This window comes from Coturnix japonica, chromosome 15, assembly GCF_054131305.1.
Source record: "Coturnix japonica strain WE chromosome 15, WE-NBRP24, whole genome shotgun sequence".
Taxonomy (NCBI): domain Eukaryota; kingdom Metazoa; phylum Chordata; class Aves; order Galliformes; family Phasianidae; genus Coturnix; species Coturnix japonica.
The window spans coordinates 11,584,592-11,602,873 of NC_140677.1; the positions used below are offsets into that span (position 1 = coordinate 11,584,592).

General features: G+C 35.1%; 1 protein-coding gene across 26 annotated transcripts in view; it reads left to right on the forward strand.

Annotated features, from left to right (window-relative positions):
• The window catches only part of ERC2 (ELKS/RAB6-interacting/CAST family member 2), a 360,031-nt gene that overhangs the window by 101,709 nt on the left and 240,040 nt on the right, over positions 1 to 18,282 (forward strand). For all 26 annotated transcript variants that reach the window (XM_085516429.1, XM_085516432.1, XM_085516423.1 and 23 more), the window contains one exon: positions 15,504 to 15,641. In XM_085516429.1, coding sequence (XP_085372555.1) covers positions 15,504 to 15,641 — 138 coding nt within the window. The remainder of the gene's footprint in view (positions 1 to 15,503; positions 15,642 to 18,282) is intronic.

Sequence of the window (18,282 nt, forward strand, 5' to 3'; positions counted from 1 at the left end):
TTCTCCTTTGTACAATGACTATAACTGGTGTGTTTTGTACTCTAGGAATTCGTAGATGTTTGTATATGCACACTTGTGTTCGCAAACACACTCAAGTTTGAGTCTTTTTGTTGAAAACAGTAGCTGTTGAGACAAGAACAGGATAGAGAATGTAGAGCTGGATCATATTAGGACAACAGCTTGTGGAAATACTTCTGTGGGGATTGTTGTAAAAGAGAGCCATGTAAAGGAGGTTAATATATTCTACTTTGACTTGCAACATAACTTTTCATGTAAAATGTTACAGTTTCCATCTTTAATAGTTTAAGCTTTCTGATTGATGAAGTGCTACGTGACTGAGGGCCCTAACCTACCAGCTAATTAGCATTTGTAGGAAATGTCATAAAGTCTTAGCTCTAATGTAATAATTGGAATCTGTACTTGGAATGGCTGGACTGTGCACACTATGTGATATTGTCCGGTCTGTGTTAAACTGTGTTGTATGCATTGCTTTGTATGTATTACTCTTAGCTGTCTTCTAAAGGACGGTAAATTTACATCATGTTAGATTAGGATTATATGTTTAGAAATTTTTTATAAATTCCCAATGACCTGCTTTAAACTGCTGTTTTACTTCATATCTTCACTTCAGAAGGAGAACACCTTGACTGAACCCTTATGACTAGTGAACTATTTGAAAGCAATCACTGTGTTTCCATGAGAAAATCACTGAATACCTTGAAGTTTCATGAAATTAATAAAGCCTAAAAACTATTTTTCCTAATGTCAGTTCTGTAAATGGTGAATTTTGAATATCAGAAACGTTTTGTGTATTGTAAATCATGGGCTTTCAAGGAAGTGAAGAAATATTGGCTTCACCTAGAAGATGATGCTGTCTTGTTTACTTATGTTTGTGCAGTTTTCAGCACAGTAGTATAATGCCACTGCTACATATATTACTAATTAAAACATCATATTTACATAAGAGGCATACTTGCACTCATGCATATAAACTGTAGTTATATAAACAAAAAGGCATTGTTTGTATTTTGTATGAAAGACATAAAACCTGATGAAATAGAGTAACTAGAGATCAGTACTCATTTGTTGGGAAGCAGTAAATGTGTATGTGTAGATCACAGGTATTTAACATTTTAGAGACAAATAATTAAGCATAAATAATGGTTAGTATTCCAGAACAAGCGATGCTTGTCTACTTTTGAGAGGATTCTTCACACACTTGTGTGATTTACACTGAATAGTTCAAGGCTCAGATTATATGTAACATAAAGAAATGCTTTTAAATCAGTATGGCATTTGCAATGTAGGACTGAGATCAATTAGATACTTACATAAGGGTGTCATACAGTGTGTAACAGCAGTGTTATTGGTGAGGAAGGAAGCTGCCATTGGGCTCTGAAATGTCAATACTAATTAACAAAGTTATCTTTAAGTAAGATTGAAGTTTATTCATGTTGAGAAAGCAGCCAACTCACGTGCTTTAAAATGAGTGAAGTGTATTATTATCTTTTCAATTGAGTTAGAGGAAATTTCTTTTGAAGTGTGAAAAAGCTGAATTCTGTACAATGTGACAGGGCAAGAATAAAGCAGAAGTTGTCATATCGGGAAGTTGCAGAAGAATGCAATAGTTATTTAGGAAATTGTTACCTATTTATCTTAAAAGTATAAGGAAGAATCAAAGTTTCTTAAGATATAATATTTTTTCTTCTGTGGAATAGTCTGCCAAAAATGCACTTTTTTTTTTTTTTCCTCAAAAGATTTTTCAGATAATTTTTAAAATGACCTCATATTCTAATATTTAGGTTATTTCTAGAAAAAAATACCTGGCAATTTTTACCTAAAATATCATTAGGTGTTTGTTTGGAAAACAATTAATGTTATATCAAAATAATAATAATAATAAAAAAAGGCAACGAATATAAAATCTTAAAAAAGAAAAAAAAATGATAGAAAGCAATAGCATCTTAAATGCTGTGACTATTTTTGTCTCTTTCAAATCGGTACAGAGCAAATGCTGAGATGATTTTGCTGTGGAAAGGACCTGTGTCTAATTAATATGAAACTGTTTAAGTTTCCCCTGACTGTCCTGACCCTGAGCAGTTCTTGCATGCAACATTTTATGGCAATTTAAAATGGTTATTATATGAAGCGCTAAAAATAATTCCAGTTTCTGAACAAGTCTTTTGAGACTATTTAATTTATTATTAAAATTACCTGGAAAAGTGATTGGCACTCGCTCCTAAAGAATGATGTCTTCATTGTTTTAACTATATTCTGTAGGTCTGTGTGAGTAAGAGTGCTGAGGTCCAAGGGGCACGTGCTATCTCACAAATTACTACAGGAGTGACATGGAAATATTTATTTCCTAAAGTGCAAGAAATAATGCATTATGTATACAATTTAAACGTTGTTTAGTTTTATATTTTCACTTGCAGTACTTGTTGAGACAGATGTCCTGGTTTTGACTTCCTAGATTTCATTCCAATCCATTCATGACTTTTTCTGAAATTATCAGTTTCTAGCCCTGTGTTCAGGGAACACACCTTGCTGTCGGCTTCCTGGTCTGCAGTGCTTTTTCCTGGCTGATTTAAATCCTTTTCTTCAGAGGGTCAATAATGAAGTTTTTGTGCTGTTTTTTATTTGGACAAAATAGATAATTTGGGTCAGTTCCTTCCCCTCCTTGTAACCCTGTTCCTTTGCTTCTCTTATGTGGTGAAAGGGTGAACTGTGCAACGAGCCACCAAACACCCTTGGGATAATGGAGATCAATCTGAAAGTGTATTCATATGGTTCACCACTTTTGGAGCTGCGTCTGTGAGTGATGGCCTATTTCCTAATAATCTCAACATGATAGGCTGAGGTCCCTGGATTTGTTAATTCCAGAGCAGGATGAGGGGAGGCTTCATGGCCTTTCAGCTCCTCACAGGGAGTGGAGGAGCAGCACTGAGCTCTGCTCTCTGAGGACAGTGACAGGACCCGATCAGGGGAGGGTTGGGATCTTTATCAAGGTGTTAAGGAAAGGTTGTAGGTTCTGCCCTTGTGGGTGGTGGATATGGAACAGGCTGCTGAGGGCAATGGGCATGGCCCTGAGCTGCTGGAGTTCAGAGAGTGTTTGGACACTGCTCTCAGATATAGAGTTTGGTTTTTGGGTGGTTCTGTATGGAGCCAGGAGTTAGACTGTGATCCTTGTGGATGTCTTCCAACTCAGTATACTCAATGATTCTATGATAAGTTCAGATGGCTTTTATACCTTCAGGCTGTTTATCTTTGAGTATTGATGACTCTTTCAAGTGACACAAAACCAAATCCTTCAAAAAGTAGACTGTGAAACAAAGCTTTACACAAAACTAAAATGCTTTGATGTCTTATTTACAGGCTCTTTCAAACACCAAGCTGTGGTGAGTACTTCTGCAATAGGCTTCTCATCTTCTCTGATCTATTTTGTTAGGATTGGTTTTGTCAGTTTGATACACGAAATATTTAGCAGTGTCATGACTGAATAACTTACTAATGTGGTAAAGCATTCCAAACATTTGAAATAATGAAGTAAACTCTGTTGCTTTTGCTTACCTTATTGGTAGGATAAGCAGTTATAGTTGATCTGCAACTTGACTGTATATATAGCCACATTTGTTATAACTGGAGATAAAAAGAGATGTTCTTAATATAAAAAAATAAGCTTATGTATAAAAGATTGTTTTTTTCCAGTTTTCTAGTATATAAAGGTTCCGTTCTTTTGTTACAACCAAGTTCCTTAATTTCTGCATTCTTAGAGCTCCCTGATGCTTTTTCAGTTGCGGTCCATCACTGTCCAAATGAGCTAGTCCTTGTGACTAGGGTCTCTCATACCTTACTATACTGGATATTTTACCACCTTTGGAAAAGCATCACTTTTGAGTGAAGCTCTTAGTAGTTATATTAAAGCATGAAGTTCAAAGACTTGAGTATGCATGAAGATAAGTTTAATGGCAACGATAAATGAGAATTGTTATCTTCATACTTCTCCCTTTATATTATTGTTACCAGATGCAGCCAAAGCTTGTAGTGCCAATTTGGTCAGATTGCTTTGATAATTTTCTTGTTGCCAAGTAGGATATATTTCTTGGTGGTAGAATCAGCAATGGTATGTTTGAATATGGGTAGAATAAGTGCAACTTCAGAATGGAATCTGAATCTAATTCACTTCCTTCTAGCACACCTGACTTTAATTTTTAATGCCCAACCAGGCACAGTGCTAAGATCAAAGTGAAAGAAAGAGAATGGAGTAAAGCAGTTCTTGGAAAGTGAAAAGAAAAAAAGGCATAAAATAGTTTAGTCTTTTATATGTGAAAGAAATATTGGCCTATTTGCCATTTATTTAGGAGTAAACCAGCAGTAAATCTGCTGAAGGTAATTATGCCAGTATAAACCTTTATTTATCTGAGAGAAAAATCAAGCTCTCTACATTTACTGTGTAAGATATGCCTTGACTTGACAGCAGAAATCTCCCTTCATGTCCCCAGATGGGCTCAGAGACCTCTGTTGCTCTGGGTTTAACCCCATGCCAAAATGACTGTGCACCAAAGAACTTCTTTATTTTGCTTTCTGTAGTGCCTATTGCTGCTCCTGAGTGAGGGTAAGAAGCTGGTGAAAAAATTTCTAAACCATTTGTCTTTAAAGCAGCTGCTTGCTGATGAACAGGATTGAGAATATGTAAAAGTAGATTTTAAATTCAAGTGAAATACCTGCTGTGACCTATCCCAAAATCTTAATCTATAGTTAAGTCTGGATTTTTCTTGTGGCTGTCAAGGGAGTCATAAATAGCTTGATTTGGATGTTTATTGAAAAAAAATACATGACTTTTGAGAGCTTGGGACTTTTTTGCATGTCATGAGGTGGATGTGACAGTAAGCAGTTGTACAAATGTGAAGAACTTCAAAGTATGAAATCTAGACTACGTAGGAAGGTAATAGGAAAGAGGAGTTTGCTAATTTAGCTGCTGAAGAGATCATCACTGTGAATTATCCCTGGGAGCAAGTCTTCTAAGTAGTGTCAGATTCCCAAAACATGAATTCTTTCATGATATTTCAAGTGTACAGCAATTGTCACTGTTAGCTCATTAGTGACCGCTTAGAAAGGCTGGACCATTACTACTATCTGCTGTTTTCTGAATGGAAATGAAAGTGTTGTCAGTCCACTGTAGTGTCATTGTAAAGCAGTGTGTAATGCTCATGTTTTTTAGAAGAGTTTTGTAGTAAAAGTTACGCATGTGTTCTTCAGGAGACAGATGAATGTATCTTTTGTATGTTTACAAACTTTACAATTATTACAGAAATTAATTTTTTGTCAGCCAGTGTAACATGTATTGAGATATAGCCATTGAATATCGGACTTTAAACTGGTCATACATGGAAAAACTTCTAACTGCTTTTCTGAAGGTTTTATTTAGTATCTTGCAAACTTGCGCATGGAGAGAATGCACATTTCTTATAGTAATGGGACATGTAGTGGGCTTAGTGCTGTGGGAGTGCAACTGACAGTTGCTGAGACTTCTCACCTTCATGTGTAAATCCCTGAGATAATGTGTGGCTTAAAATGTGAAGAAATATACATCTGAAATGAAATGCTACAGGTGTTCTATCAATTTTAGTATAGCATGAGATTTGTCACTGACACTGCCATAGCAGATAACCTACAAATGGACATTTAGGATATTAAAATGAATTCTTCTGTGATTGCCAAAAGGATGATGAGGAGCCTTCGTGAATATTTTCATCAAGGCTTTTTCAATAAGTAAAAAATGAAGAAAGCCAAATAACTAAGCATGGGTATATAGATTAATAAATCCTAGGCATCAATAATCTAATGAAAAATTGAACTGAATTAAAACAGATCTTCTCATACCAAAAGAAGCTATCTCAGACACAGAAATACTTTGGATTATTTCTACTTCCTATTCAGACATTTAATTATATTAAGGCATAGCTGCATTACCACTGCTGCTGTAGAAAATCTAAACTGTTCAACAGATGTTGATTAAAGACATTTAAGTTGCTGCGTTTAACATTTCTGTTTAAGTTTAGTGGTGCTTTGATAGTTTATACATAGAAAGCCTGTCTGGCCTGCAGACTAATGGTGAAACTCAATATGTGCATTGTCTTCTGTGCCTGTGTAAGTGCTAATATTAAATTACATCTCCTAGAAACAAGAATCTTATTTCTCTGATGAACAACATTTTGAGCACTTCAACTCTTGATATAGACCGATGTACCATATGCTAATTTAAAATGCTTAAGAAAAGCCATCGCTTGAGAAGAAGGGGACAGGGAGAACTGTTATTCTTTTGTAAAACTGTTCTTACAAGTAAAGTCACTTCATTGTCCCTTATACATACATACAAATGCCCATTCTAACCTGTTGAAGTATAAGGTAACTTTCCAATTGAAAGGGTTTTGTTATTTCTGGTTAATTCTGGACTTGCTGCTTAAGCTCTGCAGCTATGTTTTCTTTTTGCTACATTTTACCTCTGGCACTTAAAGAAACTCATATAAAATACTTCCAGTGTGAAATTGGATTCTCTGTTACAAGCTTTTGAGTGCAATTTCTGAGGGCAGGAATGCTCTCCAAGTACAAATCAGCACAGCTGTATTGAAGATATATAGCTGTTATTTGCAGCAGCTAGGGGGCAGACCTTCAGTTATTTTTGTTTTCAATGTAAATTTTTTTTTCCTATTATCTTTGTTTACTTGGTTTTGACTATTTTCCATTTCTGCTTCTTCTGTTTTCAGTTTGTTTGTCCTCTTATTCCTTACTCTCAGAGAAAAGATGTCTGAAGTTTAAGACTTTTCCTCTGTTATTTTGATATGCTGTATTATCCTTTTTTGAGAATATTTTTAAGAAAATCAGGGTAATAATATTGAAAACCTCTGAAATAATTTTTAAAGCTGTAGGGAAAGGTATGTAATTAAGGATTAATATGATAGCAGTTTTAAAGCACTGTACTTATACATTTTCTTTTCCTTTATGTGTGAAGTACCTGTGACTCATAAATTCTTTGCAAAATGATTCTGAATTTATCATTTTGAATTAAGAGCAGTACATTTAACTGAAACTCTGAATTTTCCCAGTGTTGTGGAAGATTAGCTCTCAATCAGATTACTTAATGGCATGCTTAAGATAACAATACCATATATGCTTTGTGTCATCAAACAGTTTTATTCAATTAAAATATTAATATAATGAGTTATATAATCACCATTAAAATGTAATTTATGGCAAGAGACCTGTAGCAAAATTAATTGTGGCATGCTGCAGTGAATGTTAGGCGTTTTGTATATTCACAGTTATGTTTGATCTCAGTTTTTGATCTCAGTTACACTGATTCATAGAACAGTGTGTTCAAATGTGCATTTGCCTTGTTTTGTCTAAATAACTGTATCTTTCACAGCTTTTCTTTGGAATCAGAACTATTGGAATTGCTTATTTGAGAGATGTGTTGAGTTTCAAATACAAACCTTACAAGGCACGTTAAATATATTTTTAAACATATCAGGAAAGGAAACATTTTCTTTCTGATGATTTAAATGGTAACCATAAACCATCTATAGAAATATATAGTAATGATAGTTAAAAACAAAACAAAACCAGAAATTCAAAAAGTATTTCAACACATACATACATAAAAAGTATAAATAAAAACTGGAAGAATATTTGATTATGATATTGTTTAAATCTCGTATTAATTCATTAACTGGATTGTCTACCTAGATGTACATGATAACAGAACAGTGACTCTCTAGGTTAAAGATATTTTATTACAAACTGCAGTACCAGAGTGAGTGTGGAAGGAATGAACAAGATTACAAGTGAATAAACCCTCAGTTAATATGAAATTTTCCCAGCAGTGATGTTGATTGAAGAAATATGAAAAAGGATAAATAAACAACTGCAGTGAAATAAATCACAGAATCACAAAATGACTTAAATCACGAGGGACCTGATCATCTAGGTTCACCCCCTGCCGTGGGTAGGGTTGCCAGCCACTAGATCAGGCTGTTCAGAACCCCATCCAACGTGGCCTTGAATACCTCCAGAGAAGGGGTATCCACAGCCTCTCTGGGCATCCTGTTCTAGTGTCTCTTCTAACCTAAATCTCCCCTCTTTGCATTTAAAGCTATTCCTCCTTGTCCTGCCACAATAAAACAGTGGAAAACATCAGTTCCCTTCCTGCTTGTAAGTGACTGTTAAGTACTGGAAGTATACAATGAGGTCCCCCCAACCTGTCTTCTCCAAGCTAAACAAGCCCAACTCCCTAAGCCTCTCTTCACAGGAGATGTGCTCTATCCCTCTGACCATCTTCACAGCCCTACTTTGGACCTGATCCAGCAGCTTTGCATCTGTCCTGTACCTCAGGCTTGGACACAGTATACCAGGTGAGGCTGTACAAGATCAGAGTACAGGGGGACAGTTTCCTCCCTTGTCCTGCTGGTTGCCCCTCTGTTGATGCAGCCCAGGACACTGTTGTCCTTTTGGACTGCAAGAGCACCTTGCTGGTTCATGTCAGGCTTTTCATCCACCAGAACCCTTAAGTTCTTCTCCACACAGCTGCTCTCAATGAGTTCTTCTCCCAGTCTATTCTTATGTCTGAAATTGCCTTGGCCTTGAATTTGGCCTTGTTAAATCTCCTTAAATTTCTGTGTACCCAGTTCTTGAGCCTGCCAAGGTCCTTGTGGATGATGTCCCTCCCTTCTACTGTGTTGATTGTAACACTCAGCTTGGTGTCATCAGCAAACTTGGTGAGGGTACACTCAGTCACACTGTCAAACTGTAAATTGATAAAACTGATAAATTGATAATAATACAAAAAATTGCATTATTATAAGAAGTAGCAGCTTGTTATGAGTGGATGTCCACCTCTTTATGTGTTGTAACTGAAATTATGTGTTATTTCACTTTGTATTATCTTCTCTACTGTCTGGAAAATACCTATTATGATTTGAGTTATATCACAATGAATAGATATAATGAGAGCAAAAACTTTGCAGTGGATATCTGACAGTCCTGCTTAGAAGAGTCCAAGAGTCAAGCTGTTTTGTTCTGAGAATTTATTGGTCCCTAAAGAGAAGGAGACAGAGGCTGAGCATTTCCAGATACATAAGTGGATATTATCAGCCCAGGCTTCTTTTGGCCAGCTTCCTGGGGAAGGTTAATTTTAGCATTAAGTTCCAGCTCTTTCTCAGCTGGAGTCTGGCAACAGAAGCCAAGCTTTCATTCCAGGAGCTCCTTTCTGTGTGACAGCCTTCTGCTCTCTTGGCTCAGTTTGCCCACTGACCAGCTTTTATAGCCTGTAAAAGTATCAGCTGACTTGAGGGCAGATCCCTTTCTTAAGCAGCCCTATGGGAATTTTCTTCTCTCTCTATGTGAAAATCACCCCCTTCTCTCTTAAGTCTTGTTCTTTTTTTTTCTGAATCCTTCTTGTAGCGGTACATTTGAATAATATATTATGGAAGAAATCTATAATCTCACATTACATAAAGATGGATTAAATATTTCCTGTAGCGATTGTGCTGTAATAATAATAAAAACACATTTCTTTGGAGGAAGGACTTATTTTTCTTTTTTTGAGCCTCCTCCAAATATGAACTGTGTTCTACCAATTTTGCTTCTGTTTCTTGATGCAATAGGAGGCTGTCAGTTTCTGAATTCAAGTCTATATGAAATAGCAGACTGATGTTTCTGATTACCGAATATATATTTTTTGTATTCACATGTATGATAATGAATTAAACAGATGCAATTAGATAAATGAACAAACTCAGGAAATGTTTGACCTAGGATTGCTGAAGTGTTAGTTTTAAGTACAGAGGGCCATGGGTGTAATACTGGCCTTCTACTTGAGCACACTGTACATGATTTGTATTCACAAAAGAAGGTAGTTAGCTCATTGCTTTCAACTTTTATTTCTTATTCAACTCCGTAAGGGGTTAACCATGCACACTGCATTGCTATAGAGATTATTCTGGCCACTGAGCAAGGCAGTCTTTCACAACAGTCTTTACATAGAGCCTTGCCTAACAAAATTGACAATATTAAGCATGTCATCTCTAGGCTTGACATTTGCTCTCTATGACATGGTACACTTGGCTGACTTAGCATGTTAGTGTAGATTGCAGGGGACAATGTAAACCCGTGGGATATAATTTCCCCATAAATTCTTGGCTGACAGCATCAGATCTGTATAAGTTTAGTATTTTGGGAGTATAGAAAAAGGTGTGTCTTATGTAAGTTATTGGTTTGTGCTGTTGTTATACAGAACTGTTTATAAAAGGCAACATATACACTAGTGCAATAAATAATGTAAAAACATTATCTAAGATTTGGAGGAAAAAAGGTAAATTTATTTCACAAAGAAAAGTTTTGTGTCATAATTCTTCAGTTTAATTTGTTGGATGATATAATAGTTTGTGTGGCAGTATTTCTAAAAAGACACCAATCAGAATCTGAAGCCCATGTTTTGCTTAAACACTGTATAAATTAGCTTCCCTTCACCCAAAGCACTTTCTGGTTTCTTTGAGACAATGTAAAGTGCGGCGATTGGCAGCTTCAGACAAGACAAAGGGGAAGGTTTCTGTATTTCAGGTACAATGGGCTCAGTGATTCTTAGTAACATAAACATGGATTTAAAAGTCTTCAATGTCATAATTATTAATCTGACCAGCTTTGTCATCCTAATGGCAAAGCTATGATGAGCTGGAAGAAGTAGAAAATGCGTATAAATGCCAGCACTTTGGAGGGAAACAATGCAATACCTCAGGAAGAAGTTGGGGAGGCAGCAGCAGCGTAATAACCAGTTCATGTCACTTCTCTATTGCTCTTGTCATCGGGTTACTGTGAGGGCTGTTATCTGAAGAAGCATTTGTTTCAGAAGTTTCTTTATGATGGTCATGTGCTTTGCTACTTTGAGCTGCAGTCCTGAAGGAAGTATGAAGTAAAAAAAACACCTCAACTATTCAAACTGATTAATCATCTCTCATTAAAAAAAGGTTTTCTCTCATGGAAAACTTATAAGCCCATTGATTTGGAGATGCTATCTCCTTGGGCACCATTAGTATCCAGTCCACATCATATCCAGGCACTCTGCAAATATTGTAAATTGAGAACAAATTGAAAAATAATCAAGCATTTTCATAGCTATTGAAGCTGCTTATGAAGTCCAATAGTATTATAGCATGTAATGATAAGATTAGCTTGCCTTTTCCCAATTACCTTGGTAAAGCCAAAGATTAGTGCAAATCCTGTACTTTAGTAAATAAGTTCAGTTGTGAGCTGCAAGTTTTTTAATAATATATTAAAGAATTTGTATGATAAATTCTCAATGTCACATTCATTTGAATATTCAGAGTGTGACTTTCAAAAACTTTAGTTATAACACTTATCTATTTATTGTGAGTTTACCTGTTTATAAGGAAGAAGCAGTGGAAGGAAGTTAGTGAACTCGAAACACTTTGAAGCACATCACTTTTATCAGTTCTATCGTGTCATACTGTAAGCAAAAGGTGCTCCTTTTTGTTTTGAAGTACTTTTTTTTTCTTTTGAGTTATTGTAGAGTTTAAAACCTGTCTCTTGGTGAGATTTTCCTTAATCCCTTTAGTATTTAAGACCCATTCCTGAGACTGTCACCAAAAAGTGGTAAGATTAGCACTTGCTGTTCATTGACCGGATGCCCCATAAGGAAGATGTTTATCTGTAAGGGTGTTGGTTTTCTAAATAGGAATATTGTCTGCTGCAAGCTCTCAGAATATATACATTTTCGAAATACAGAAAGAGTGGAATAGTGCCTTATCATACAGCTCATGACACAGATACATGGCAGTTTACATAGGTAAAAATTACATGCTGGCAAAACTACACAGAAACTTATTTCCTATCAGATAAGAATATAAATTTTTGAGGATAAATAATGTTGTAATAGTTCTTGTCGTAACATAGATGCTCAAAGTAGGTTACTGTTCAGGAATAGCATAATATTCTTACATATATGCCTGCTGCCAGTATTTGCCAGAGGGTGACAGCGATTACCTGAGGGGTTATTGTTTTTTCCAGGCTTAAAAAGCCCAGGAGGAACTCAATCGTATTTGGTGTTCAAAGATGTTAGCATGTGAGGCTGCTTATTCTCTGCCTCCTGTAATGAGGCCTTTTTGAGAGAACTGTTTGTGATTTACCAGACATAAACTCTTGTCTGCATTAGCAGATCTTTGCTAATCTCATGCCCATCCCAACAAACAAAAACTGTGTTATTGATTCTGCTCTCCCTATGTGTACTCCAATGTGTGTTCCTGTCAGTGTATTTTCTTCAGATTTATATAGCACAAAAAGAAGAATAATCAGATCCTTTCCTCTGGCTTTATCTATGGACTGTGCATTAAATGACTTATTTTAATGCAGTTGTGATTCAATGGGGATGTTTTTAATTTGCCGCCTGTTCTCTTTACCTCTGAGGAAAGAATTTTGTAAATGCTGAATAATTTTAGAACATGTTTTCTTGGTTAAGGGTTGGATCACATTTTAAATTAGTTTTAAGAGGAAGGAAATAGTGTAAATGCTGTGGAATTCAGATAAGCACTGTGCATAGGAAATAAGTACTTTAATTTAGGGTGCCTAGAATTGGTAGGTCAAGCTGATGATAATAAAGGACCAGATCTTAACTTTGTTTCAGAAAACATGTAATCAATATTCACTCTCCTGTGTTATTTCCTCTTTGCTGGAGAATTTATCTGGTTAAGCTGAAGTGTGCAATTGCTTAGATATTCCACAGGGTGTCACGAGGCAGTTGTTAGAATCATTAATACTTGGATGAAAGTAAGGAAAGAAACTCAGTGTGCAGTCTGCTGAATGCCAGTTAATGTAATTTTAGATGTGACTAATACACATGCCATAAAATAAAAAGTTCTTAACTCATTAACACATGTATCTTATTTCTGTATCTGTATAAAACATACACATGAAGAAAAATATTACTAGAGATCGTTTACAAGAACTATTCTATGCCAGGTTTTCACCAAACCGTTTCTAAATATACCTTAGTGTTTTATAGCTTACAGAACAAGTGGAATATTTTTGCCCAGAGCAGTAATCTGACATACCAGACCATGTATGTATATAATAGTAATTTATAAAATGTAACATTTGCATTTTTCTTGCTGATATAAAGACATACTAATTGAAATCTACTCCTTCAAATTTACTTTCAAGTATTATTTTAATTTTATCTTTTTATTTCTTTTTAAATGTAAATATATTTTAACTTCATACTATACACAAAGCTGTGCTCTAGACATGATGATTTGTTAATTATGTGATACATTTTTGGCACATGGAAACCAAACTTTTTATCATCATAAGTTTTGAGTTCTGTGAAAATTATCCTGTGAAGAATTCATCTTCAGATTTGTAACAGAATCTTTAAATGTAGTTTAACAGTAATGGTGGGGAATCCAGATTCTGTTTAAGTCTGAATTGCTTAAACTGGAAATAATATTGGCCATGAGAAGAATAGCATTATATAACAAATGTACAGAAAAAGTTAGTTTCTGGACATAGGAAATTTGCTTTTGCTGAAATGTCTTTTTCTTATTCATTAAGATAATTTGATTGGGATGATGAAATAATATTATCCACTGCTTATAACATTGAAGATATTCATTTATTTACAATTACACAGCTCTTCTACAGAGTTTAAAGTTGCTGTATTTAAACATTGTCATGAGGAAAAAAAAAAGAAAGTCCTCAGATTTATGTACAAGGTGCATAAAGTGCACACTACCGTCAGGAATAAGAAGGCCATCGTGATTGCTTGGCTGATCAAGAATGTATTACGGTTAAGATTTTTGTTGTACCTTCTGAAAGTATGATCTGGAGGGCAGTAAGGCAATACTACTGAGATGTGGGGATTGAGTGTGTGTTGATATCAGTGTAGGCTGGATTCCCGCTATGCTGTTCTGTAGCGTAATGTCTTCTGAAAGAAAATTGCGTTTCCTATATTTATTTAAATCCATCATAGGAAAGAAGACAAGTTGTATAGGATGACATGCATTATGCTCTGTGGAAACACTTTGTATGCCTTTTGACATCTGTGCTCCTTATCTCATGTGTTTTTTGAGGATCTTATGTTAAGAAAACTTCAGAAATAGAATATTTTAAACTTTTTCTATACACCATCTATTGTAAAGCAGTTGAAGCCAAGAGACCTCATTATGTTCTCAAAGTCATTTGCAGACATGAGAATGTGACCTAGGTTTCTGAATGCTGTAATTCATAAAGTCTTTGAAAATAAGAATCAAAACAAAGTACTGTAAAGGTGAGTGGGGGAAACTAGTAAAGTGATGAATGCTGTATTTAATTTCTACAATATTCTTCTGCTTTGTAAACTCCCATGGAATTTCATATAAACTCTGTGGAGTCAGTTCTTATTTGCACCATGTGTTTTTTGCAAGAGTCATTTATTATTTAATTTGTTTATTCTAAGACAATAGGTTGATAAACATGTCTGCTGAAAACATATACCTTCCATTTAACTGTTAAACATATTTTTTACTTGTTCAAGTTCTGCTGTCTTGTCAGAGGTTCTTCTTGTTAGAACCCTTCTTTCAGAAACAGTGAGACACAAATCATTTGTGTATCAAAGAATTTTGTACTATAGGAGCATCAATAAATACACGTAAGTTTTGGCACAATTTTTCATTCCAGTTTTTTTTTTAATGTTTCTGGGAGTTAGACCCCCTCTGCAGACAGGGAAAGCTCTGCATTCAAAAAGAGTGTTCTTACTCTTACCTTACAGATTTAAGCATACTTTGATTTATTATATATAAAAAGGTTATTTGTTTCTATTTATTTGTGCTGAATGTTATCACTCAAGTTTAGGTTTTATGTCAATGATGTATTAGTGAGTACAGGAAGAAGGGAGGTTGATTCTACTGACAGACAATCAATAAAACTGTACACAAATAATAAAATTGCTTGTCCTATCTTCTTTGTGCTCAGAAGGTTGTGGACATAGAATAAGATCTTGACCATCAGAAGCTGAGTTCATTTGTTCAGGCTTGCTTCCAGGATCCAGCTTGTCCTTGTGGACAGTTCTTTATGCAAAATTTTTCTAACTTGCAAAGCAGCATGTTTATAGGTAGGAATCATCTAAAGGGACCATTGCACACATACTTTGAATTACTGAGATAATGCAGTACCTTAAACTAAAGTGATTAATAACAAAATATTAAAATAATAAAATGATTGACTGAGTTGATATTGTATTCTTTAATTTCTTAGAAAATGATATTTTATAGCAAACAAAAACAGATCAGATAATATAATTAAAAAATGTTCGTATTATATAATGTAGAAATTTACAGTATATTGAAGTATGTTTATTGTATGTATAATGTGTACACATCCATTGCTCCTATTGTCCAAGTCTCTATTGGAATGGTAAGACAAGGTTTATGATTATTATGATCTGTTTTTATTTTCAGATTGAAAATCTACAAGAGCAACTTAGGGACAAAGACAAACAACTAACTAATCTAAAGGACAGAGTGAAGTCATTGCAGACAGATTCTAGTAACACAGACACAGCACTAGCCACCTTAGAAGAAGCTCTGTCTGAAAAGGTAATGTGTTCTTATGCAACAGCACATTATGTGCTACTCCTGCAGGTGCAGCATGTCCAAAAAATGTCTTTTTAAGTTGGTCTGGCACCTGTAACAATGCCTATGGGCATTGTCAGGCAAGCAGGTAGGTTCTGTTCTGGCATGATGGGCAAGGATTGATTCCTGACTGGTGATGTGAAACAGGATTCTGAGATACCAAAGGATATCCTTTCAAATGGGGATAATGTCCTAGGACACCATATGATTTTTCCTTTCTAGATGGGGGAGTGGTTGTTCCCTGCATAAACTGAGACACAGACACCTGGCTTTGATAGAAGGGAGGAGTGTATGGGGTATTTTGTTGGCTTTGTGATCTTGATTATCCTGTTATTTTGCCTGGTAAATAGAGCCAAACTAAAGAGCCATGAAATTATATTATGAAGCTCTTTTAAAAGAAGTTTCACTGTTTTTGTAAGTACTCAGATTGAGATTTAAAGTCTGAACTAGAAAATAGGGCTTCTAACTCTTCATGAAAGGTAGATTTTCTTAAGTGTCTCTCTCCAGTTTTCTTTCTCATTGCAGGATTAGGTAGCTTGGATGTACTACAGATGTGTGAAACTAAAAAAAACATTCCCTTAGTGGTCTGTAATCTTTTTATTTCTCAGACACTACTTCTGATATCACTTCTTCTCTTGTTGGGAATCAGAAATGAACCAACACAACTTTAGGCATTTTTGAGTACACCATAGAATTCACCTGAAAAATGTACTCTTCCAGTTTCTTACACATAGGCTTAGAGGACTCTGCATTTCAACATTAGAATATGCAGAAATGCTATCAGCTCCCTTGATGATTTTACAAGAAACTTTTCAAAGAATATCTCAGCTCTTGCGCTGGTCCAAAGCAGCTCAAGAGGCTGCTTTCATGAGCTGATATTTATAAAGTTGGTCCTACTGTAGCAGCATAGAGAAGATAAGCAATTGAGTATGCCTGATAATAGAGCTATATGCTGTGGCAATTCAGTTCCTGCTTCTGTGATAAAGTGCAAATAGATTAGACCTGTGAGGTCCTAGATTAGTGCATAGGAAAGCTGGCCAATGCAAATAAGACTGAAACAAGAACACATTGTTGGGATTTCTGTAAGCTAGTTGTTAATCAAATAAAACATGGTGCATTAGGGCCTTTTAACACATGTTTTTGACATTCAGCTTTATGCAGCTGACAAGCAAATTAGTCTTCTTTTGTGATTGACTCAGGAAAAATGTATACTATTTTATTAATAAAATGAAATAAGTGCATGTTTAATTTGTTTTAGCAGAAAAAAAAAAAGTGTACCATAGCTCAGAATTTTCTCTATGAAACAGTGGTATTGTGCTCAGTATACCTCTTGTAGTTTCCACAGAAATAAATAGGAGGCATTACTTTCAGAGCGATCTATGTGTGTGAAGGCATTTCTGTATGAAATCCTGCCAGGTGGGGGTCAGAGAGATTTCACTGTTGGGTTGTATGAAGCCTAGATTCATTCTCCCTGTAGTTACATGCATCTCTGTGTGTGAAAGTTGGTACTGCCTTGGAAACAATGAGACAGAGCCAGACATTTTTCAGTTTTGGCTTCATATTTTTTATTTATTTTTTCCTAAGGTATGTCCTCACTGTATTTTTCTTTCTGAGTAAAACTAATAAGGCTATGAGGCTCAAATGGGGAAGTCTTTGTTGTTTTATGTGAAGATTTTCACAGTAATGTTAATTCTCTAAGCAGGTGTGTTCATCTAGCTAACACTTGTGAGTGGAGTTCCTTTTGTCAGGAGAGTACTGGATATAAAAGGAAAGCAGCAGCATGATTCCAGCTTTGTGCTATGGTTTTCCTCAGGAATTCAGCAGCACATAATAACTGTTACATTATTCTTATTACAAGACTGGCTAGTACAGTCCTGATTGTCTTCCGATATTGAAGAGATTCCAAACATTTACATTAACTACTTAGTAGAGATCTTAATCCGATTATTTAAAAACTCCTAATAATATATAACATTATAAAACACTGTGTGATGTACTTTTTTCATTCCGAGTATTGGTGAAAGAAAGAACTGATAGCCAATATTACATAACTGGAAGGAAAAACAATTATTTGGAACACAAATGTTTGAATTAGTTCTACAAGGGAAACCAGTATAGAGCACAAGTTGCACCTAGATCTAGTTTCATGTCCAGAAACAGATTAGTCATTTAGCAAGTATCTGTATTCTATTTATACTCCATGTTTGCTTTCGATATTTGATCTTAAAGCTTATGCTACATAGTAAAATCATAATCAGTCATTGACTATTTAGACATAACAAACAATTTTATTTTTGAACATTTGAAGTAAGAATATAGAACTATAAAAAATGAAATTGAACTTGAAAGTCTAACATGCTTAATTGCAAATACAGTGGAGTCTATAGTTAGACTTCAAATAGGTGACAAATATTAGAAATTCCAAATAAATTAACATCCCTTTGAGAAGCTGAATATTTCTGTTTCCTGAATTGGCATTTAAATATTATCCCATTAAATCCAAATTTATTTCAATGTAACAAAGTTTTAAATCAGTAATTTAAAATTATATATTTTTTTATTCAGTTTAGAGATCGACAGAAAGCAGAATGAAGCAGAAAGGGAC